The sequence below is a fragment of the Diadema antillarum genome, unplaced genomic scaffold, assembly GCF_040938485.1.
Source record: "Diadema antillarum isolate AM-2024a unplaced genomic scaffold, OU_Dant_1.0 seq00000809_RagTag, whole genome shotgun sequence".
Classification (NCBI taxonomy): Eukaryota; Metazoa; Echinodermata; class Echinoidea; order Diadematoida; family Diadematidae; genus Diadema; species Diadema antillarum.
Genome location: NW_027271689.1, coordinates 600380 through 624488, shown reverse-complemented (window position 1 = coordinate 624488; position 24109 = coordinate 600380). Strand labels below are relative to the sequence as shown.

The following is a 24109-nucleotide window of genomic DNA, read 5'->3' as shown; positions in this document are numbered from 1 at the left end:
CAAATCCCCAAATACCTGCACTCTTATTAGACAGTATAGCCATTCATCCAAATAAACCTAGTTCGAAGAAAGTGAACATTCAATGCATGTGTGACAAACCTGTCACTTTCATATTTTGCCAGTTATGTGAAACTGTCATCACACATTGTCAAGGCATTGTGCTATAGACCTATTTGGAGAACCATGCATTATGGCGGAGGCATACCAGTCGCCATAGCGACATTTCTAGTTACAATTGTATTCAGATTGCATGCAGAGTTGCTTCATATTTCCTTCTCACAAAACATTAGCAGCATTGTCAGCAATGTTGATTATAAAACCCATTATAAAAAAAAAAACTAAACAGGTACATGAAGTGGCAACTGAGAGTTCCTACAAAGTCACAGATTACATCAGGTACCTATTTTAAAGAAAGTTTATTTGATTGAAAGTGTTTTAAATGGGTATCAAAACTGTGAATATGTTTATCAAGTGAAATATAACGTGAAAGAGGAAGGCAAGTCAATGTGTTTTGATGTCATTATTGGCAGGTATGTTGAGTGGATGTGTGTGTTGTGTGCTGTACAATACAATGTATATAATGTATATATTATATATTATGTATATATGTATAATATATTATATATATATATATATATATATATATATATATATATATATATATTATATATAGTGAAAACTGAGCAAAGAACTGTTTCAATTTATATATATATATATATATATACAGTCAACCTCGCCTAAGTCGACCTCACGTAAGTCGAAAACTCGGCCAAGTCGAAGCTCCAGAAAAGTCCCGATTTTCTCTTTACTTATTTCTTTAAAATAATCTTGCACAAGTCGAAGTTTTACAAGTCGAATTTTGCCTATGTCGAAGATAATTTCGAGTCCAGATTTGTGTAAATACATGTAATTTTCATCGCACAAGTCGAAGTTTTTTTTCCCCGCACGTCATTCAAACATTGAGTGAAGCATTCTTTCATTCTTCGATAAATAAGCGAAGGACAAACAAACCCTACTTTTGTAATAAAATACTCCCGAGGGTCGAATACAAGTTAACCCTAATATCCCTTGTATCCTTGATGTCCAGCTGAGAAGAACATAAAAACCAAAATTTCAGAAATGAAGATTTTGGTGGCCCGCGAAAAAAGTCGGATGTTTGCCATTACTTTTGGAAATGAACAGCGGTAACAATCGGCTCCGTAAGAAGCTTAAATAAATGTCAGATGTTTGCTTTTAATTTTGGAAATGAATAACGGTAATATTCGACTCCGTATGATACTAAAATGAATGTCGGATCTTTGCTTATACTTTAAGAAATGAATAACGGTAAGATTAAGCTCCGTACGGTGCTGAAATTAATGTCAGGTATTTGATTTTGCGTTTGGAAATAAATAAGGATAACAATCGGCTCCGGAAGATGCTGAAATGAATGTCGAATGTTTGCTTTGACGATCGGAAATGAATAATAATAATATTCAAGTCCGTACGATGATAAAATTACTGCCGGATGTTTGCTTTTACGTTCGAAAAAAAAATAACAATAACATTCAGCTCAGGAAGATGCTATTCCATAAAAGTAAATGTCGAATGGTCACTTTGACGTTCGGAGATGAATAACAATGATATTCAACTCCGTATTTGTACCATGATTTATATAAATGTCGGATGCTTGTTTTTGAATTCGAAAGTAAGGATTATAGCAATTACATTCGGCTCCGGAAGACGCTGAAATAAATGTCAGATGATTGCTTTTACGTTCGGAAATGAATAGCAGTAATATTCTGCTCCATACGATGCTAAAATAACTGTCGGATGTTTGCTTTCAAATTTTGAAATGAATAACAGTAACATTTAGATGCGTTCGATTGAGAAATTAACGTTTAATGTTTGCTTTGACGTTCGGAAATGAATAACAATAGTATTCAACTCCGTACGATGATGAAATTAATGCCGGATGTTTGCTTTTACGTTCGAAAATATATAGCAATAACATTCAGCTCCGGAAGATGCTAAAATGAATGTCGAATGGTCACTTACACGTCCGGAGATGAATAACAATGATATTCAACACCGTATTTGTACCATGATTAAATAGAATAGATGTCAGATGCTTGTTTTTACTTTCGAAAGTAAATAGCAATTACATTCGGCTCCGGAAGATGCTGAAATAAATGTCAGATGATTGATTTTACGTCCGGAAGTGAATAACAGTAATATTCTGCTCCATACGATGCTAAAATAACTGTCGGAAGTTTGCTTTTAAATTTCGAATTGATGCGTTCGATGGTTCAGCGGAAATTAGCGTTTGATGTTTGCTTTGACGTTCGGAAATGAATAACAATAGTATTCAACTCCGTACGATGATAAAATAAATGCCGGATGTTTGCTTTTACGTTCGAAAATAAATAGCAATAACATTCAGCTACGGAAGATGCTAAAATAAATGTCGAATGATCCCTTTGACGTACATGAAACGCATTTCGATTATTACAGTCCAATAACTTAAGTTTCTCGATTTTTTAAAACTCAAAACAAAACAAAAAACACTAAATACTATACGTACTGCTATACCGTCTTCTGTATTTCAACTGCCAATAAAGACATAAAAAGGCACTGCATTATAAAGATTTATCGGAGAATATCGGGAAACATGCACGAGACATTCTCCGAAGAAGCTTCGGGGTCTGTTCGATGTTTCACGAAGATTTTGCGAACATCGCGCACGTCTGGCGAAGGTCAAGCGCTATGTCGAGACAGTAAAGACATTTTCAAAAGCAAATCACGACCAGATCATGACGCATTGTGCGGAAAAGTTCATTGAAAAAAAAATACATATATCTAATTCAAATTCTTACCGAAGTAAAAACATCCCCGAACAAATAACGGCGCCCCGTACTCCCGCGTTCGTTTCGCGATCTTTTGCAGAAATTACGTGCAACGCATTTCGATTATCACAGTCCAAAAATTGAGCTCCAGGATTCTTTTTTAAAACGTAAACAAAACAAAAATACTAATTACAACATAATACTACCGTCTACTGTAATTTCACGGCCACTAAAAACATGATAAGACACTGCATTATGAAAATTCGTCTGGAAATACAAGTCGAAGAAAAATTCGACTTCCGCGGAAGTCGAATTTCGCGTAAGTCGAAGTGTTTTCGCCGGTCCCAATAGATTCGACTTAGGCGAGGTTGACTGTATATATATATATATATATATATATATATATATATACATCTCCATCCATTCACCCATCTATCCATCCATCCATCCATCCATCCATCCATCCGTCCATCCATTTATCTATCTGTAGTTAGATAGATAAAAAGAGATACATGTATATATGAAGAGTTTCATTGCAAAATGAGCTAAGCACCATTTTTAAACATTTCAAAGTAAGTCCATCATCGGATCGAGCAAAATTAAACTTTCCAGTAATGCCTCACTTGTGTCATAACAAGGCATATTCTAGAAGTTATGATTAAAATTTTCCTGCATTTTCTTATCATTTTCTCTGTTTTTTAGCAGCGTTAATCACAAATATCTCAACTTAACGAGAATGGAGTTAACTCGTTTTACGATAAAACTCTTCATATACATTGTACACTATAATTATATACATTTTTTACATACCCTTTTACATTGTACTTTTGCTAGTTATTTTGCCTTGGACAAAGACTCTGCTAGGATTTGAGCTCAGGTTCCTCTTCTGGTATTATACTCCACAGCCTCACTTTTAATGGATAAGTAGATTTAAGCAGCATTTTTTTTTTCAACCTGCAGTCTATATCATATGATATTGTGTGACAGTAACATCTATTTGCAGTTTTTTATTGAAAGAGCTTCTGCATTTAATGGTCTAGTGAGAAAAATTGGACATTATTCAAAATCAAACAAACAGAATAGTGAAAAGTATTTATCAAAATTGGACCCATATGAAACAGTTGTGTTTTAGAGACTTATGTCATGGACTAAAAAGTTTCCACACCAGCCTACACCTACAGTAAGTCTTCATTGAAATTTATTTTTGAAATAAAATCCATTTGGAAAAAAATCTCTGAGGTGACAAAACCTTGTACATGCATCTCAAAATCATGAATTTTAAGACAGCTAAAAACTTCATTTTGCAACATTTTCACAAAATATCATCGTCCACATAAAAAAAAAAAAATGTAGAAACTTTGTTTTGACATATGTGTATTTATAATTGATATGTTTTTAAAATCAAACCAGTATTTCCAAGACTCAACATCAGGTTAGAAGTTTTTTTTTTTCTTTTTTTGATATATGCCACCAATTTATATAAATGTACATGTACGAGATCTTGTCAGCCAAGGACAAATATTCCTTGTATCGTTTGTTTTTGCATTGCTGTAATAATAATAATAATAATAGTGTATACTTTTATAGCGCTACAGTCCATCAAAAGATGCTCATGGTGCTTTTAGTCTTAAGGTGTAACGTGACAATGCATGAAGGAAAAGGGTTGCAATCAATGAACTAGAGATTGTAATTTGTCATTACTGACAAATTAAGGTGATCCGATTTTTTTTAATCAATGATTCGAATCATGATCGCAATAGGCAAGACCATACAGGTTTCATCTGTGTTTAGAGACATTGGCCGTGTCATGTTTGGATTCTCATTTAGAAAAGGGAGTCATGTCTGCCATCTTTGGTACTAATTCTGTATACACTAGATAACGAAGATACAGCAACAAATACATATGACCTTTGACCCACCTTTACACTCCCAAGATGGCATCTGAGGAAAAAGTGGTTATTTTGTGAAATGATTCTCACAATATGGTCTTTGCGTGTGCAAAATATGGGAAAGATAGGACATGTATTCCCCAAGACACAAGATGAAACATTTATGACCTTTGACCCTATTTTACATACCCAAGATGGTGTCCGATCAAGTAGTTGTAATATTATGAAATAAGGTACGTGACATGAACTAAACAGGTGCAAAACATGGAGGTGGTAGGGGCTGTTTTTCTTGAGTTATTGCAAAGAAAGTTGCACAAAGAAAGAAATATCTCAATACATCGAAGATAAGCTTTAATTTCAACCAAGTTTTTAACATGATTCCGACATTGTATGAAAAAACGAAGGCACACTCTCGATAGCGTAACGTCTCAGCTACAACATAATAAAATCTGGGAGAAATTCACTGATGGGTAAGTGAGCTAGTGCTCGATAAAGACAATCATGTTAATTGTCACATTTAAAAAAATTCCCTCCCATAGAGATAACACGTCATAACGAAGATAAAGAAAGAAGTACATATGACCTTTGACCCCAATTTGCACAGACAAAATGGCATCTGAGCAAAAAGTGGTTATTTTGTGAAATGATTCTTGTAACATGGTCTTTGCGTGTGCAAAATATGGGAGAGATAGGACATGTATTCACCAAGATACAGGATGAAACATTTATGACCTTTGACCCTAATTTACATACCCTAGATGGTGTCCGATCAAGTAATTGTTATCTTATGAAATAATGTACGTGACATGAACAAAACATGTGCAAAATATGGGATTAATAGCCATTGTTGTTGTTCATCTATTGCACAGAAAGTAGTAGAAAGAAAGAAAAATAAAGGAAAATTATGTTAATCTTATAGAAATTTGAAGGAGAAGCATGAAAAAATCAGAAAAAGGTAAAGTTAGGAAAGGAGATTAAGACTAATTAAAGAAAAAGAAGAAAAAAGTGTTTAAAAAATTTCAAAAAATATTGGCAGGGGTGAGCCTCGAACCAGGGACCTTAGGATTACTAGTCGGATGCGCTATGCAATGACCTATTTCATGCTCCATAGGCCCTGTGTATTAAGCAAAATGACGTTGCATCGAAGCCACGTGCCATTTTTCAACCAAGTTTTTCGACGTGATGCCGACGTCGTACGAAAAAATGGAGGGCACACTTACGATAGCCCAAAGTCTCAACTACAACATGCTAAAATCTTGGAAAAATTCACCGAAGCATAAGTGAGCTAGTGCTCGAAAAAAATAGTCATGTCAATTTTCACTGCCAGAAAAACTGCTCTCCCATAGAGATAACACGTAAACTGGTCAAATTTTACAAGGATACTTTCAATACATTTTTACGAGGTGATGACGTTATCCAATCAAAATGTTGTTTTTACATTAATGAAAGAACATTTCATAAGCTACAACATACTGAAATCTGGGTGCAAATTGGCGAAATTTAAGTGAGATACGCTCGAGTGAATTTGAAATTTGATGACGTCATTTTGAAAATTTACTTTTTTTACTTTATTAAGAAATTTGATATCTTTTAATCATTTTGTCAGCATAGCCAGCCCATGAAATGACATGTACAACTCATCAGCTTTCAAAATATGTAAAGAAAATGGGGGGTCACCGTTCATCCTGACGAGTAAAATCAGATTTAAAATCATCGGTTTTTTGGCATAGTTGCACTGTATATCGCCATTGACGCACGCGCGGAATTTCAACTTTGATTGGCCTGTATGACGTCATATTGAGTCAGATTGACTTGAAACTTGGTAGAAATATACCTTGACATTTCAGACATCTGATCCGTGTGAAGAAATTGAAAATTTTTATTGCATATGAGCTGTGCGTGCGTATATGCGCGCGCGCGTACGCGTCCGTCCGATTTTTTCAATTTTTCAAAAAATGCTCCAAATGTTCTGAAACGTGTGCAAAAAAATTTTGAGCTCGATTTGAGCATACAAATATTTCAACGCGCGCGTACGCGCACGTTTTAAGATATAGATGAATTTTTTAGAATATGAGTAGAATGCGTTTGACTTGAAATATATGTGACGTAAATTTCATTGAAAAACTCCATTCCATTAATGAGATATAATTGAGAATGTGTTTTCATATAATGACGTCATAGTGACGTCACGGTCGACTGATCACTTTGATTTTAGTTCGATTGCCGTCTTTGTGACACGATACATACATGGTATAAGTTTGAACTTGATAGGCATAACACTTTCTGAGCTAACCTCTGCACAACTTTTGGGGAGAAATAAAGAAAGAAGAAGAAGAAGAAAGAATCCGTACAGATACAGAAGGTGATCCGAGAGGATACTCGGATCACCTAATTATCACTCAAGCAAGTTTCTCATGATGTAGTTTAGTGCAATAATCACAGGGAGAGTTTTGAATCCATGACACCTTCACCTTTGCTCATTTTGATGATGGTTGTGGCAAATACAAGATTAATACATGTACAGTTTGTTTGTCAAAAACACAAACGTTATCTAAATTCCACTTTTTTTCTTGTCTTATGTGAAATTTTGATAAAAGTAACGAATCTGACATTTCTGCCCAGTAAAGTTGACTTGCATGGTGTGCAATTGTACTTTTGATAGCTAAATTCAAGAATATATTATGTACTGCAGTTGGCATTCATGATTAGAAAAAGAAAAAGAAATGTGAAAATCAATGACAAAACAATGAAAAGCAGAGAAAGATGTCTCTCTTCTTTTTTTTTCTCCTTTTATTATGTAAAAAACATACATAGTTGTTTTATGTACACAGGAACACACAGAAACAAATCACCAGTTGATTGTGTCTTTACACGTCTCTACCTTCCTGACAGACTGGTAGTAAATGGCGCCCTCTAGCCTTGGCAATTAGCACGATATCATCACTGATCTCACATCAAGAAGCGTCTATGGTCCAATATCAATTTTGATTTCTCTATCATGAATATTTCAGCGATGCATTCGAAGATACATAATTGCTCTTCAACAAGGATTCTACTGTTCCGCTGAAATGAAATTCGTAATCAAAGATGGAAATTCGAGTGACCTCTCTTCCCCTTGTTATCATTAGGAGGACAGTGCACAGATTGCATGAACAGACAATTTCATCAATTGCTAATCAACATTAAATTGAGTAGATTGTATAAAACAACAACATCATGACTTTAATGTGCATACCATATAGCACTGTTTACAGAAAGAGAAAAAAATAACTTTTACCCTTCCTTTATCCTCCCTGTGACATAAACAGTGAATTTGAAAATACTGTTACAGTTTTACTCAACTGGATCCATTTGTAACAAGTGAGGTGACTAAGTAACTTTCAATCTTCAATTCATTGTCAGTGTGATAAGGAATGTGGAGTGTGGAAGGAGTTGATTCCGACTGCACCAACTTAATCCCTTTGTCAACAGAGGGCAGTATACCGTGCATCGTTACTTCTGCCTTATGGCAAAAAAAATCCAACTCTCTTGGGGCGTAATCCAAAAGCTGATGTGCAATCATCATAAGCTGCTATTGGTCTGCAGTTAAAACGGTAAGATGAAAACAAAACAAAACAAAACATCATTCACCCCCCTCCCCCCCACCCCCCAAAAAATGCCTTGAGAATACCAATCGTTCCGGTAGCAACCATGATTATTGCAACTTGCAATAACTGACAACATCCTTACTAAATGGGCCTCTGACCCTAGCATGCATGCCTCTGATTGTACCACCATAAATACCCCAAGTAGACTCACTAAATGGATGTATACTTTACTCACTATGTAAAGAATACATGCTTTTAGTTCTCTTCCAATACACAAAGGAATATCAGCATAAGTTACCTGCTTTGCAGGATATGCCCACATCTTGACAACATTAAGGTGCCCAATTTCATGTGACTCCATATTTTTGTGCACACATCATGAAAATATCTGGAATTTGACATCATTGAGAAATCACTAAAAACTGAATCCTCTTGGAAGTGACTTTCTGTTTCTTGACTGATTTCTTGTTCAAGTAAAGCAGTATCTCTCTCAACAACTCACACAACATTTGACATTGTATTCTTCTATCCTTGACACGACGATTGCTTAATGAAACGTTCTCCTTCCAGACAGTGATATTGACTTAAACGACTCTGAATTTTAGTCACTTTGTTTTCAGGTGGATGAAAAGCACTCTCTCTTGCCATTCTCCCCCAAGGGAAGGTGGAAACCAAGAGGAATTGGAGCAATGATACATATCTTTCTAGGTGTGCTTGCAGCAGGGAAAATATATCTAATCACAGATTGAAATTTGTGAGCCACTCCTGGCCATCAAAGAAGAGGACAAGTATGGAACAACTTGACTTGGAAATGGTATGACAAATTTGATGTCTCCCTACATGTACAGTGTGTAAAATTAAAATTCATTGACAAAACTTGCAATGGTAAATGTCACATCTAATATCAAATTCTGCCCTTTTCAGCAATGCAAAAATTCCAATGTAGCATTATCAGGTATCATTTCTACCTTGCCACATAAAAGACAATATATAGCTGAAGCTCATGGGAATCTAGTAGATAATGTATCCAAAATTGCTTTGAACTTTGGCCAATTTTCCTTGGTATATGTTTGGACAGCCACTCCTCACAAGGAAAATCAAATATAGTGATGAATCCTGTTTGTCGTATGCTGGGTGCTGTCATTAGAAGCAACACATCCAAGGCATAGCAGATGATGACTAGCATTTTTCAACTGGAATTCAGTTCACCATGTCCAAAGATTGCTGTCCAGCATGAGCACAAGTCCCGCCTATCTCACTCGCTTCTGCTGTCGGCTGCGATAGATGTCGTGCCGGGGTGCATGCTGGGAAGAATCCTCATCGTCGGAGTCTTCGTTATCGCCCGCCTTGGCCGTGGCGGCACGCTTGCGCTTCCCAGAGCCATCCCCTTCTCCCTGAGACTCATCCTGTTCTAGTCCGTTGGGCACCTTAGCTGGCTCCTGTGACGCTGTAATCAAAGGCAGTGCATTGCAAACATGTCTATTACTTCTCATTCAAACATCTCTCTCTCCATCATTCCCCTTTAAAACACTAACAACATTGTTATCAACAGAAGAATTGTGTAGAGTCGCAAAGCTGACAAACGTGGCTTTACATGATTTCAAATATAAAATAATGTAAGGCACTGATATCACCAAATACAAAATTCATTTTTCATGAAAATTACACATTCCATCAACTTGATACTGACATATGTTAAGGGTAGCTATTATTCCCCCTGCTTTCTGAGAGCGGTTAGTCAAGTGCTCTTTCATTATGCTAGAAAAGTGAAATTTTAGGCTTTGGTTTCCTTTAATACCCAGCAAAAAATTATATTTCCATATCTCTCCACAATTCAAATTATTATCTACATTATAAGTAAAGAAATGTAAAGAATGGTAGAGCAACACAAGGCAATCGCCGAATTGTGTCTCGCCCATTCGCGTACAAGGAATTAATATTTTTTATAACTCCCACAAGTTGATTGACCTGCTTATGACCTTTGACCTTGTGGTGACCTTCAAAACCCTAAGGGACATTCACCATCCAAGTTTGGTCACAAACGGACAAAGGATCAAAAGTAATGAGCCATAATCGAAACGCGCCATAAAAACTTAACATTGGGCCCTAAAAATTTGTTGACCCCTTTCTGTGACCTTTGACCTTGTGATGACCTTTAACTTCCCAGGGGACATCTACCGTCCAAGTTTGGTCACAAACAGACATAGGGATCAAAAGTTATGAGCCACAATCAAAACGCGCCCTAAAAACATAACATTGGGCCCTAAAAGTTTGTTGACCCCTGTCTGTGACCTTTGACCTTGTGACGACCTTCACCTCCCCAAGGGACATCTTCCATCCAAGTCTGGTCACAAACGGACAAACGGACAAAGGGATCAAAAGTTACGAGCCCTAAACGAAATGCGCCCTAAAAACTTTACATTGGGCCCTAAAAGTTCGTTGACCCCTGTCTGTAACCTTTGACCTTGTGGTTACCTTCAACTTTCCAAGAGACATCTACCATCACCCAAGTTTGATTGCCATTGTAGCAACATGTGCTGAGTTACGTGTGATAAGAGAGTCTTGCAAGTAAACTTTAACGTATGACCTCAAATGACCTTTGACCTTATCATGTGACCTCTTACGGCACCATAACATGAAGGTACCCCCAGTGCATCCATCCCCCAAGTTTGATTGCCATTGTAGCAACATGTGTCGAGTTACATGTGATAAGAGAGTCTTGCAAGTAAACTTTAACGTTTGACCTCAAATGACCTTTGACCTTATCCTGTGACCTCCAACGGCACCATAACATGAAGGTACCCCCAGTGCATCTATGACCCAAGTTAGGTTGTAATCCAAGCAACTTCTGTGAAGTTATTTGTCAAAAGAGAGTCTTGCAGGTAAACTTTAACATAGAAAAGAGAGTCTTGCACATACTCTTTAATATATGACCTCAAATGACCTTTGACATCATCACATGACCTCTGACAACACCATAACATGAAGATACCCCTAGTGCTTCTATCACCCAAGTGTGGCTGCCATTGCTGTAACAGATCCCAAGTGTGGCTGCCATTGCTGTAACAGATGCCAAGTTATGCATCATAAGAGAGTCTTGCAGGTAAACTTTAACATTTGTGACGGACGACGGACGGACGACGGACGACGGACGGACGACAGACGGACGGACGACGGACGGACTACGGACGGACGACGGACGGACGACGGACGGACGCCATTTGGATCCCTTAGTCTCGCCTTCACCTCCGGTGGGCGAGACAATAAAGCATTTTTATGTTATCATTGAACCCTCACTCTTGTCCTTCAATATTGTATATGTTAATATAAAAAGTTTTAAAAAAAGAAAGGAAATTGTGTTCAACTTACGATCTGGAATTTTACACTCAGCAATCAGTCTCATAAGATCATCGACCCTGACAAAGGGTCCCTGGAAGCTGTCAGGTGGGGGTAGCCTAGTGAGGACCATGGAGGCAGCCAGGGGGAGGGGGAAGTCTCCACCAGGTACTGGGTGGGCTCCAGGCACTGGGGTGGATTAGGAAAGAAACAAATATGAGATACCCTCTCTTGTTTTGTCAGATGGTTGACTGGCACAGAAAAAAAAAATGATGCTTACAAACTGTTCTTATGGAGGCATCATCTAGTTCTCTTTAAAATTCTCATAAGAAGTCTATTAGATGTCAGCTCCCTGGTTTTGTTGGTTCATCAGAGAATTACAAAAAATTATCTGCATCTCTATCTATTCATTTCAATTCTATATAACCAAAAACAGCAATGCATGCTAGCACATCATGCACCTTATCATGTACACAAAAATACACAAACTGTGAACATACACCTGAATGTTCATTAGCATTCAATCAACTTTATGAAAAGCTTCCTTGTAAAAGTAATGAGCAAATGTGTGTGTATGCCAGGTATTTCATGGTATGACCTTTGACACCTTGAAAAAAACAAAGATTACTGGGAGAGTAGCAGTCTCATAAAATAAACCTCAGTATTTTCGCAGTAAGCTACACCAGGGACGTGCAGCTGGTTTGGCTAGGGAGAATGTCCAAATAACTCACTAGGCGACACCCTTGGTCTGAATGGTAGCATCTGGTCCAGGGCAGGTCTACAGATCTCCTCTTTGCTGGTCTCCCCTGATGCTTCCTTCCTCTCCTCGGCTCCCTGGCTCATGTCTGGGTTGGCTGGGTTCAGAGCCACGGGTAGGACTGTCTGGTACTGCCTCAAGTCCTACCAAGACACACATCACAGATACAACGAAATCAGCGGGTAAATGAGGGGTAAACACAGTTCTACTAATATAAAAACCGCTTGCTCACGGAAGCATATCAGATCCATTTTTTTGGGGGGGGAACTTTCTAGCTTTATGACCAAACATCATGGACGATTTCATCCATTTCATCTACTGAGCTACGATATTTATGACTTTATTGTGACCATACTTAAAAATCAAACTTTATGATCCAGAAATGAGCGAAAAAAACCCCTGCATGTTGCATTGATATCACACACAGACATTCAAAATGAGATGACTGCTTTCAAACACATCTACCTTCATTACTACAAGCTCCATTCCATTCAAATTTTTAAATGACGATCAATACTTATTTCACAATCTCTTGCAATGACGACTTCACATACCGCTTTTGTAACATTAACAAACTACTACACCAACAATGATTTTGAGCTTGAATTTTACCTTTGCTTTTTGTTTAACAAAACATACTGAAATCATTGAAATTCTGTCTTTCTGCTTACAGTACACTTTCAGAGATAATTACACAACAAACAAACAAAAATTCAAGAAGCAACGGACACCCACCTTGTATCCCAGTGCTTTGAGTTCAGGTCCCGTGCATGGGAAGAGGTCGAGGTAGCGATATCTGTCCACTAAGAGACTGGTCTCTTTGTCCTTGTAGTCCTGAACAAAGGGAGGGTAAAAACGGCCACGTCAAACACTCTATCAACATAAGTCTCATCTGTCTTCATGCTATCATCAGTATGTCTCTAGACAAGACTTCACTTGGCAACCTCTGATATACTGTGTCAAGTAGAAGTTCTACAACAAAATCCATAACATTAACCATAACCATCATTTCTATGAAGAAATGTCTGCATTGCACATAATTCCTTGTTGTCAGTACAGTCTCTAACTGCAGCTGCTGTTATTGTTTTGCACGACTTTTTTTTTTTTTTTGGGGGGGGGGATGTTAGTGGTGGTCTTCTTCTTCTTCTTCATACGGCACAATGTCCCTGCTTGATATCATTTACTGACTATTGCTAGTCACCTGGGATGAACCATGAGCGGTCAGCATCATTTGCACATCGTGTGGGCAGGTAGTTGGATCACTTTACAGCATTAGCACCCTGGTCTTTGCAATGATTGAATAGGGTGGGATCAGAGTGCTTTGGCTTTTACTAGAGGGGACAGTATCATTACATATAGCATTGCTCAGCTAGACGCGAGAATTGAAGCAAGGTTATTTGGACTGGGAGGCAGACACGCTGCCAATTGAACCAAATCATCATCCATTCGTGGTGGTGGAATGGAGGGTACATTAGGGACACTTACTTTGCACTAGGAGTATGTGGGTGAAGGGATGCACAAGGAAGTCTTACAGTGACACACATGACTTTTCAACATGGTCCTGAAATCAACCACACCCTGTCCTTCACATACGTGACTGGCTAGTGCTGTCATGCCACTAAAATGGTTTGTCTAAAGCAAACTTTTCAAGTAGTAACACTTATCTTTGCCATATTACATGATAATGTGAAAGACTAGTAAACTTCCAATGATGTGAGAAAACAAAACCATAACAGGACCCCATTGCAGACATCATGTATACACAGGGCTGCTAACATTCATACATTAAAATTAGGGAGATTTCACAGATTCCAAAGAGGTTTTGTGTTCTACAGCCTTGACATGACTTGGCAGCACTGATATTTTTATTTTAGGCAAGAGGTTATATTTTGGTTCAACAACTGACAAAAAGTGTGCATACTACAAATCAAGAGTAGAGAAAAAAAATCTGAACTTTGAAAAACACTTTTTTCTTTATTTCAACAAAACATACTAAATATTAATCATACCAAAAACACCCACATGAATTGGCAGTTCTAGAATGTAGGAAATGTTTCCTTTCCCCTACCAGCCTTCTCAAATAATGTAGGCAATCCGACTCACTGTCTTGAATATTGTCTGTCTCCTCTTTTCTACTTTCACAATGCTGGCAAGATCTCCGCACGTCGATTCAAAATCCTCAAACCTCAGCCAGATTTCTCTGAAAGATGCAAAAAGTGAAACCATAGTCTCAAAATGACAGCTCCAAGATTTAAAAGAGGCAGCAGACTTTGTAACAATGCACAAGGTCAATTATGCACTGCGTACATTCGTCTACAACTGCAAGCAGTGCGAGACAAAATGCACTTCACGTACAGATTTGGACAGAAAGAAGTCAACACAATATCTATCACCAAACAACCATAAGGTCTGACTCCATTTCCCCTATCTGAAGGTGAGTGCTTACTATCGAGGTATATCACCAATTTTCTCTTGTATTGATAGTATGGGTTGCTGGTCATCTACTGTTTGATTTTTCCCATAAAAGCTAAACTGTATTTCTAGACAGTGAGATATATCATCTTGGATGAGACTTGCATAATATCAGTCACTAGAGAGAAATTTACAGAATTACTTACACATCATTAAAGGGATGGTACAGTTTTGGTGAAGATGAGAATTGGGCTTTTAATTTTTTTTTGAGATACCAAGTAAACACTTATGATATAGTACAGAACATACCATTTTAAGAGGAATTCAAAGTTTATTTGACGAAATTTGGGTTTGGAATGACTGAAACATCCAAAAACAAAGAAAAATAAAGCAATCTTAATAAAGTGTGGGTCCCACACTTTATTACAATCGCTCTTTTTTGATATCCCAGCCATTTCAAAACCAATTTTCATCAAATAAATGTTGAATTCCTCATAGAATTACATGCTCTTTCATATTTTATAAGAGGTTTCTCATTATCTCACCAAAAAATGTTAGAAACCTGAAATTAGGTCTCAACCATAACTGTACGATCCCTATTAACCGGATCTCCAACAGATGACATCCAATGTACTCACACCCATCTCGACAAAGGACATGACGAGTTACATTTGTACCTGCTAACTTTCTGTCTTCTCAGTTTCTTACTTTTTGAGTCTTCATTTAATTGTACAATTCTTACTTCCGAGTTGACTACAACATTAGGCTTATTAGGCTTATCTCAGTGAGATTTTGTTTGTTTGTTTGTTTGTTTGTTTTTTCTGGCCACAAGGTGAACCATCAAACTGCAGAGACTAATACCGTAAAGAATGCAGTGCGTACCTCTATAGAGGATCTATGTCTGCTTGGTAACTCACCCTGACTGTTCCGGTGGTAGACTGCCTGATGTCAGCACTCTCTCAAACAACACTCTCGTGTTGTTGTCCTCTGAAAAAAGAGAGAAAAAATATATCCAAAAAGAGACAGAACATTAAAACACAATGAGCAATTGTGTTGCCAAACACATGGGGAACTAGAAATCATAAAATGTCTCACGATTGATTTGTTTTGAAAAAGAACAAAGCTGAAAATTCTAATAAATCACTGCAGCTTTTATACTGAATAGGGAACATATTTCTTTAAACATTAACAACACAATAGAGAGGGACACAGAAAGAGAGAGAAGGAAATATCAATGATGCATTTCACTAATTGTGTTTTTCATTTAATGTCCAAATAAACTCACAATCAGCTTCAACCAGACAATGCACAACTGAAATTCCCTGACAGTTAATTCAATGTTAAACAGGCAAAAGCACAGCCAAGAAAGTAAAACTTGTCTAACTTGAAAGAAGAAAATCAGTAGTCAGAGAGATATGAGTATTTTAAATTCTAATGAAAAGGTCTCCTGTGTTTTCATGTTTCAACTAATGAATTTTGTGAATCTATGTCACCAACATGCATTTCAATAACGTTTACTGATTAAAACATATGAAAAATGTAAACTGCTTACTAAAAACGTTGCAAACACAAAACATAATTTACAGATGTTGCTGTACTGCATACTTTGATGTTTACAACAGAAGGAGAAATGGTAACAAGCATGAGAAGCGAGACCTTTCATGCATCTTTGTTCTACTGAGAAGAGGAAGAAAAAGAAAAATATATAACGGTGAATTACATGTATCATGGAAGAACTCTGAAATCAAAGAAACCATGAAGGCTGGAACAACTCACCATTGAGATGAGAGAGATAGTCTACGTAAGCCAGGATGTACTCGGGTACATCTCCGTACTTCTTCAGCCCAAGCTCAAAGATCTTGAAGGCTACTTGAGAGTCCTATTTGATAACCACAAAAAATTGATAAATGCCCAAAGTTCCGACCTCTTACTGACTACATATAGAGTGCTACACATAAAAAAAAAATAAAAATAGGAGACTGACTGATATACTCAGAAGTAACACATTGTGTTGACCCCTATCATGAAAAGGAACATGCCACTGAAACACAGCTTGTAGTAACTAGAGATATGTTCACACTTTTGACATCATTTAAAAAAAAAATCATTCATCAATAGACAGTACATCAAGTTAAAATGCATGAAAGTTGTACCACATGACTTAATCGAGTTCAGTTTTAATCCTCAGTGATTTCTGCATCTACCTCCAGGATCACTTTATTTTTAGAGAGAGAGAAATTAACAAATAAGATAATTCTTATTGATGAAGTGCTATCACCAAGTCTTGGTAGGTGTATAGGCCTACGTGTTCGAAATCACAAAATGTATGGTTGTACATGTACATGTATGCCCCATGATTTTGTACTGTAATTTAAGGTACGTTTACAATGTATATACATGTATGTTTCAATAAATACAGAAAGATACAGAGAAAAAAAAAGTCTTTGGTAACTTTACCTAGTCTCATGTCATAGAAGTACATTATTATCTAATAAAGCACAAAGACAAATCGTAGACATGTAAGAGTGTGAAATGATTTGCGAGACTCACCTTGCTACAGTAGTACTCCATGAGAGCTGCTGCCACAAAGACGTGGTACTTGGATCTTGAATCTTCTCTGGCCTTTTTGAACACTGCCCTCGCTGCCTTGATGCCTTCTGCTCTTCGGGCAAACTTCATGTACTGGACATACACCTTCACGGAGCATGGGGGGTGAGATTTTCATGAAGTATTCTTTAATCCATTTACCACTGATTAAATATGTTCATTGAATCGATCTGTAATAATCTTATATCTAACACTACAGAACTGCATGGATAAATTATAACCAACATTATATTCCTCATTAATGAAATCCTCTTAGGTGATTGGACTACATAACATCATGTGACCAAACATAACATTGCTATAGTGTTGATGATGTTAAAAACAAACTGTTAATTAATTAAGAAAAATGTACTACACTGTGATGACCCTCATGGTATCGGGTACTAAAACGTTATTGATGTCATCATGCATATGTGGTCAATCAGTGTTATTTTATCAATACTGTGTGTAAAGTGCTATTGGTATGGGTCTCACAGACACGGTGTAAACACTGTGTAAACACTGTGTATACAATGAGGAGGGAGAGGGAGGAGAAAATCTCCCTTACCAGTGTAGGGTTGATGTCCTCGTGTCCAAGGAGCCTGGTGTAGATGTTGTGGACTTTCTCGTATTTCATCCTTCCCTGCAGTACCCAGAAACAGAGGAATGAAATGAATTCAAGAAGTTAGCTCAGCAGAAGTCAGCAAATCAGTACAAACATCCATACTGTGAAATGATGTATGGCACTGAGCTCTCTAACCCTAAAAAGGCCGGGGGGGGGGGGGGGGGGGGGGGTTGAATCAACCCCCCCCTCGACATTTTTCGCGAATACTCTGCCGCGTGAAATTCTTTGACCGCGCCGTTCGCTGACTTTTTACGTTGAAGTCTCGCGCATCTTTTGACACCATTTTCGCAAAAAATCGCGCATACCGTTACGACGCTGCATGACATTTTATACATGCCTGTCAGACCGAAAATGGCTCAAAAACGTGATTTTATGTATAAAGTCTATGCAAGTGCAGTTTTCTCTTCTTATTCATAAAGATATTATTATTTACACTTTTATAGACTGAAACTTATTAATCTTAGCATAATTATGCTTGAAATAGGTTCTGTCATAAATTTTGCGGAAAAAAACCGATGAAACAAAAGGTCGAAAAAACAGGGAAATACATAAGAAATTCATAAAACAATAAAATACATACGAAATTGATTTTGATACCAAATTTTTTTTTTCAAGTACATTTTTAGGAATGCTACAAAGAATGTTTTCACCAAAAATTAGGATTCTAGGAGCTTTAATTTCTGATTTAGAGCAAAATGCATGATTTTATGCATATATTAGCATAATTAATTATTATAACGAAAATTTCCATTTCTTTTCGTATAGCTTGGTAGAATACGCCACAGGTAATGCACGTGCCAAATTTCATGGCGATTGCGCGATCGACGGCCAAGATCTCGGGGGGGTCAACCCCTCCCCGGCTACAGAACACCAAAAAAAGCCCAGCCTGGTTAGGGTTAAACACATCCACAGTGATTATTGACACTCTCCTAAAAGTTTCAAGTAGGCATGTCAAGTCAGACACAGATGAGAGAGACCAGCATGTCATTTACCTACGCAAATTCATCACACAGGCACAGTCATATCATATCAGCCGGTGCAGGATCACATACAGTCGACCTTGCCTACGTTGAGTCCATACGGACCAGAGAAAATCCTTCGACTTGTGTGAATTTCAACTTACACGACAGACTTAACACATGTCTACATTCCCACATGGTAAAATTTTTCTTTAAATTGGCAAATTTTTTGACTTGTGTATGGTCGATTTGGGAGAGCTTGAAAACCATACAATCGCCAACACTCAAACAAGACACAGATAGTCCAATACATATATAATGTTATGTTTAAGAGAATAATATCTAAAATCCACCTCAACACAAACCATTCAAATACAGTCTGAACAAGAAAATAATCTCAAGCACCGGTCCTGTTACACAATCGCAAGAAATTATGACGCCAGCAACATATACATGTTTATATTTACTGGGCAAAATATATTTTCATTCACAAAAATCATTACACACTACAATGTATTTGGCCAGCTTAATAACACAATCAAGTACACAGATACAATTTTACTATGGATGAACAAACTATGTGTTAAACTAAAGTCATCTTTCTTCTAGAATAAATTACAGTTCTAGGACTTGGATTCTAGCATACCGTCATCACTCATGGCTACTGTAAAAGTGGAAATTTCGTGGTATTGTAATTCGCGCATTTTGCGCAACTAGAAACTAGCGCAAAAATAAAAGCACATGAATATTTTTGCTTGCCATATGTTTCAGTAGTTGATGTCTTGATTTCGCAGAATTAAAAACCTGCGAAACTCTTCTTACCCAACCATGCATGAAAAATTAGTTGTGCAAAAATATCCACCTTTTCAGTATTTTAGGCAAGCTCTCTGGTTGTCTGTAAAAACATTTTCAAAGAAAGGTACGGACAAAATTTAAATACTTTAAAAGTTGAATTCTCAGTGAAACCTACCTCCTCAAAGTCAGCATAAGCGAAGTAGATGAGAAAGTTTTTCTTCATGAGGGTTGAGATGCCTCTCTCGTACACAGCTGCTGCCTCGTCACTGTACACCTTGCCACTGTTCATGTCCTGTCAATCAATCAATCAATCAATCCATCAATCAATCAATCAATCAATCAATCAATCAATCAATCAATCAATCAATCAATCAATCAATCAATCAATCAATCAATCAATCAATCACAGCATGAAGGCAAAGTGTGATGTCACGGACATGCCATTTTGTGAGTATTCAAATCATACACATGTCACTATACTGCTTGTGATGAACACAGAGCATGCATTGTACACAGGATGAAATAACCATCAAGCAATCTTCTATATGTTTAAACTAGAAATATCACTGAAGGTGATTAATACCCCCGCCCCGTGACGACAGTCTTACCCAAGGAATGATCTTTCCTTGATCTTCTGCCATTTAAATGCCGTTACCATGGCAACGCAGCTTCCGACACGTCCGAAAAATATGTCTTGCACATCTTCCCACCAAGACTATTGTGTGTGCCACATTTCATAAGCTTTTGTCAAAAACTGAGGAAGTAGTTCAATCCACAAGATCTTTCCTTGATCTTCCGCCATTAATATGCCGTTACCATGGTAACGCAGCTTCCGACACGTCCAAAAAATATGTCTTGCACATCTTCCCACCAAGACCAATGTGTGTGCCACATTTCATGAGCTTCAGTCGAATACAGAGAAAGTAGTTCAATCCGCAAGATCTTTCCTTGATCTTCTGCCATTTATATGCCCTTACCATGGCAACGCAGCTTCCGACACGTCCGAAAAATATGTCTTCCACATCTTCCCACCAAGATCAAGGTGTGTGCCACATTTCATAAGCTTTGGTCAAAAAACTGAGGAAGTAGTTAAATCCGCAAGATCTTTCCTTGATCTTCTGCCATTAATATGCCGTTACCATGGCAACATACTTTCGGGTACTGTCAAAAAATGCGTCTTGCACATCTACAACCAAAGGCACACATCTGTACCAAGTTTCATGGAAATTGGGCAAAAACTGAGGAAGTAGTTTGCAACACAAAATTTTCCATCATTTTGGCTCATAATATGTGAGCTGTTACCATGGCAACATACTTTTTGTCACTGTCAAGAAATGTGTCATGCTGACCTATATCCTAAGACAAACATTCAATATGAATTCCATGAGAATTGGAAGAACACTGATGAAGCAGTTTTGCCATGAAGCATTTTGCCCTATATTTTACCAATAACATGCCGTTACCATGGCAACGCACTTTTTGCCACTGCGGAAATATGTGTCTTGCACATTAACATATTCAGATAAACATCTGTACCTAATTTCATAAAAATTGATCAAAAACTGTGGGAGGAGTTCGCGACGCAAGATTTGTACCCATTTTTGCCCATAATATGCCGTTACCATGGCAACGTACTTTTGGGTACTGTCAAAAAATATGTCTTGCACATCTACAACCCAAGGCACACATCTGTGCCAAGTTTTATGGGAATCGGTTGAAAACTGAGGAAGTAGTTCGCGACGCAAGATTTGCAACGGACCGACCGCCCGACCGACCGCCCGACCGCCCGCCCGACCGACCGCCCGACCGCCCGACCGCCCGACCGCCCGACCGTCCGCTGATTCCTATATACCCCCTTCAAACTTCGTTTGGCGGGGGTATAAAAAGGAAAACATTCGGAGTTCACAGGGCCACCTAACTGCGACAGCCGCCACACGCGTGTGGCGGCTGCGCCGTGCTCCCATAAAAGATCTTCATGTTGAACAAACGGGTGCCTTTGCGGCGCTATATTTCCTTAATTTTTCGACAGAAACTACTAGGAATACTTACATGGGTCGATGAAACCTAAATGACTATCATCGGCGACTGTTTGATGCATTTCATTGCTTGTGATGCACAAAATGATGTCTTATAAGCAGCTCACCGATGTTCACAGAATTCACAATCACTTGCACAAGCGCACAGAATACTTGAACTATAACATAAGCGAAACTGCGGGGAAGCCGCCAGGACCGCGCCTGGCGGCGCGGCCTCCGGGGCTAAGGGCCACCATACTAAAGAGCACATGGTTCTTAAAGACCTAATAAAATGGTTTAGGCATTTTTTTCTCAATGATGTAATACTATTAAATGTTAAATTCTAAGTAATTCTATGGTTGTGCGGGTTTTTTTACTGTTCTGAATTTTGTTCTATATTTGTTAACATAATGGATGTAATTTCCTCGGTTTTGGAAAACTTGCTATACTTTCGCCGCATGCGGCGCACTATCACTTCTAAATTGTGATGACGTCTAAGAACGGAGTCGTTCACGACCAGTCTAGCCGTAGCCAGCGAGCTGCGCAAGGCTATGCTAGCGCAGCGCAGCGACAGCCGGCCGCGCCGGCGGCTGCACTGGCTGGCTAGCGCTGGCGGGGTAGCGAGCTAGCGAGCGCATAGCAGGTGCTGCGCTGCACTATTGTCATTGGCTAAGCCTTTAGACAAAAGAATATTTAATGAACTGTATCGGATTTAATACTGCCAATAATACAGATTGCAACTGTGGTACGCTTGGATATCCATTATTTTCGGCAAACTCGTGAAATAGGCCCCATCACTGCGTGTCTGTAATAGCAATACTATACGGCGACTCGCCTGTTTCAGCCCCACCGTGTGGCGTTCATCTCGGTGTAGGTAAGCACGGCGGTGGGGCTGCCTTCCACAGTGAATACTCGTGAATGCGGCGAAAATGACTTCATAATATGGCCCTCGACTAATTTAACGGCCAATTTAACCATAAATACAACCCTACATGTACCTAACCCTAAACCCTAGGAGGACCTACCCTTGCTTGCTATAAACGCACGGGTACGGTGCACGCGCACTGCGGTGGGGCCTATTTCACGATAGCCCCACCACCACTGCGTGTCTGTACTAATAGTATACTACGGCGACTCGCCTGCTTTATAGGCCTAGACCTACTCGTGAATCCAGCCCCACCGTAGCATTCATCGGTAGATAAGCACGGCGTTTGGGCTTCCTTCCACAGTATGATTTTTAGCATAAAACAAAAACTACTCGACCAAAATTGACGATAATTCTTGGTATCGTTTTTCTTAGAAAATGGCGCATCTTAATTACTGATAACAAATGTTGCAGAAACTGACTATGGAAAACTGGTTAGGCCTTTTTTTTTTCTTTTTTTTTTTGAGCCACGACCCACCCCGTAACAACATATCCCCCTAACCGTTAGGCGTTAGAGTGAAGCCTCTGTAGTACTACCAAAGATTGTGCTATTACTACTTACTAGTCTGCTAGACCTAGTGCCGTAGTGGTAATAGTACTACTACTAGTAGTAGGCCTAGTACTAGTAGACTTCTACTAATAGTAGACTACTATAACTACTAGTAGATTGCTACTAGATCTACTGCTAGACTACTACTGGTAGTTTAACTTGTAAGCGCCGGCCGACGGGCCAGGCCACGGCCGGGACGCTCCCGCTTGCTTGCTGCGGCCGGAGTAGCCGCTCACTTTGTGAGCGAGCTGGGCCTGTTCTTCTAATCTACTTACTAGACAAACAGTTACAACTTACAATGTCAATCATGTAGAATACAGTATATCCTTTCTAACGTTAAACTATATGGGGGCATACCAGACATACCACTGTATTTCCCAGGCGATCGTTTCCGTGAGGTCTATTCTCGGGCTTGGTGCCATGTTCATACGCTCTTGCACTGGCAGCGGGGGAGATGCAGCTGGTTCAATATCGGTAAGGTGCAGCCCCACGATAACGTTCTGGTTCATCGGCTGCCTCTCCCTCCCTATCTTCCCCTTCAACTTCATGTGCCTCCTCTTCTTCTCCGCTATCGTCAGAGCTGCAGTCTTCATCATCATCATCATCAATGTCGAAGTTTACCCATATAAGGGAAGACATTATGCTCGAAGTACCAGGTATCTGTGCAAGCTAACTTAGTGATAATGTACGTGGTGCGTACATGTCGACAGTCAGTGGGTCGACCGGGAGCGCACATCCCGCGGGGCCCGGGCCTGGCCGGGCTAGCTATCGTGTACGCGCGTGTACCAAGCTAGTAATCTGAGTGCTTGTGCTGAGCGGCGTCTGCTAACTGAGCACAACTCCGTGCT

General features: G+C 38.7%; 1 protein-coding gene across 1 annotated transcript in view; it reads right to left on the bottom strand.

The window, feature by feature from the left end:
- Positions 1-9027: 9027 nt before the first annotated feature.
- Positions 9028-24109, bottom strand: part of LOC139739633 (cleavage stimulation factor subunit 3-like) — a 38208-nt gene continuing 23126 nt past the window's right edge. The window contains exons 10-19 of the mRNA XM_071650243.1: positions 19947-20063; positions 17961-18035; positions 17357-17500; positions 16583-16685; positions 15724-15793; positions 14498-14594; positions 13130-13228; positions 12369-12537; positions 11671-11826; positions 9028-9748 (exon numbers count right to left, since the gene is read on the bottom strand). Of these exons, the coding sequence (XP_071506344.1) occupies positions 9552-9748; positions 11671-11826; positions 12369-12537; positions 13130-13228; positions 14498-14594; positions 15724-15793; positions 16583-16685; positions 17357-17500; positions 17961-18035; positions 19947-20063 (1227 nt within the window). The 3' untranslated portion in view covers positions 9028-9551. The remainder of the gene's footprint in view (positions 9749-11670; positions 11827-12368; positions 12538-13129; positions 13229-14497; positions 14595-15723; positions 15794-16582; positions 16686-17356; positions 17501-17960; positions 18036-19946; positions 20064-24109) is intronic.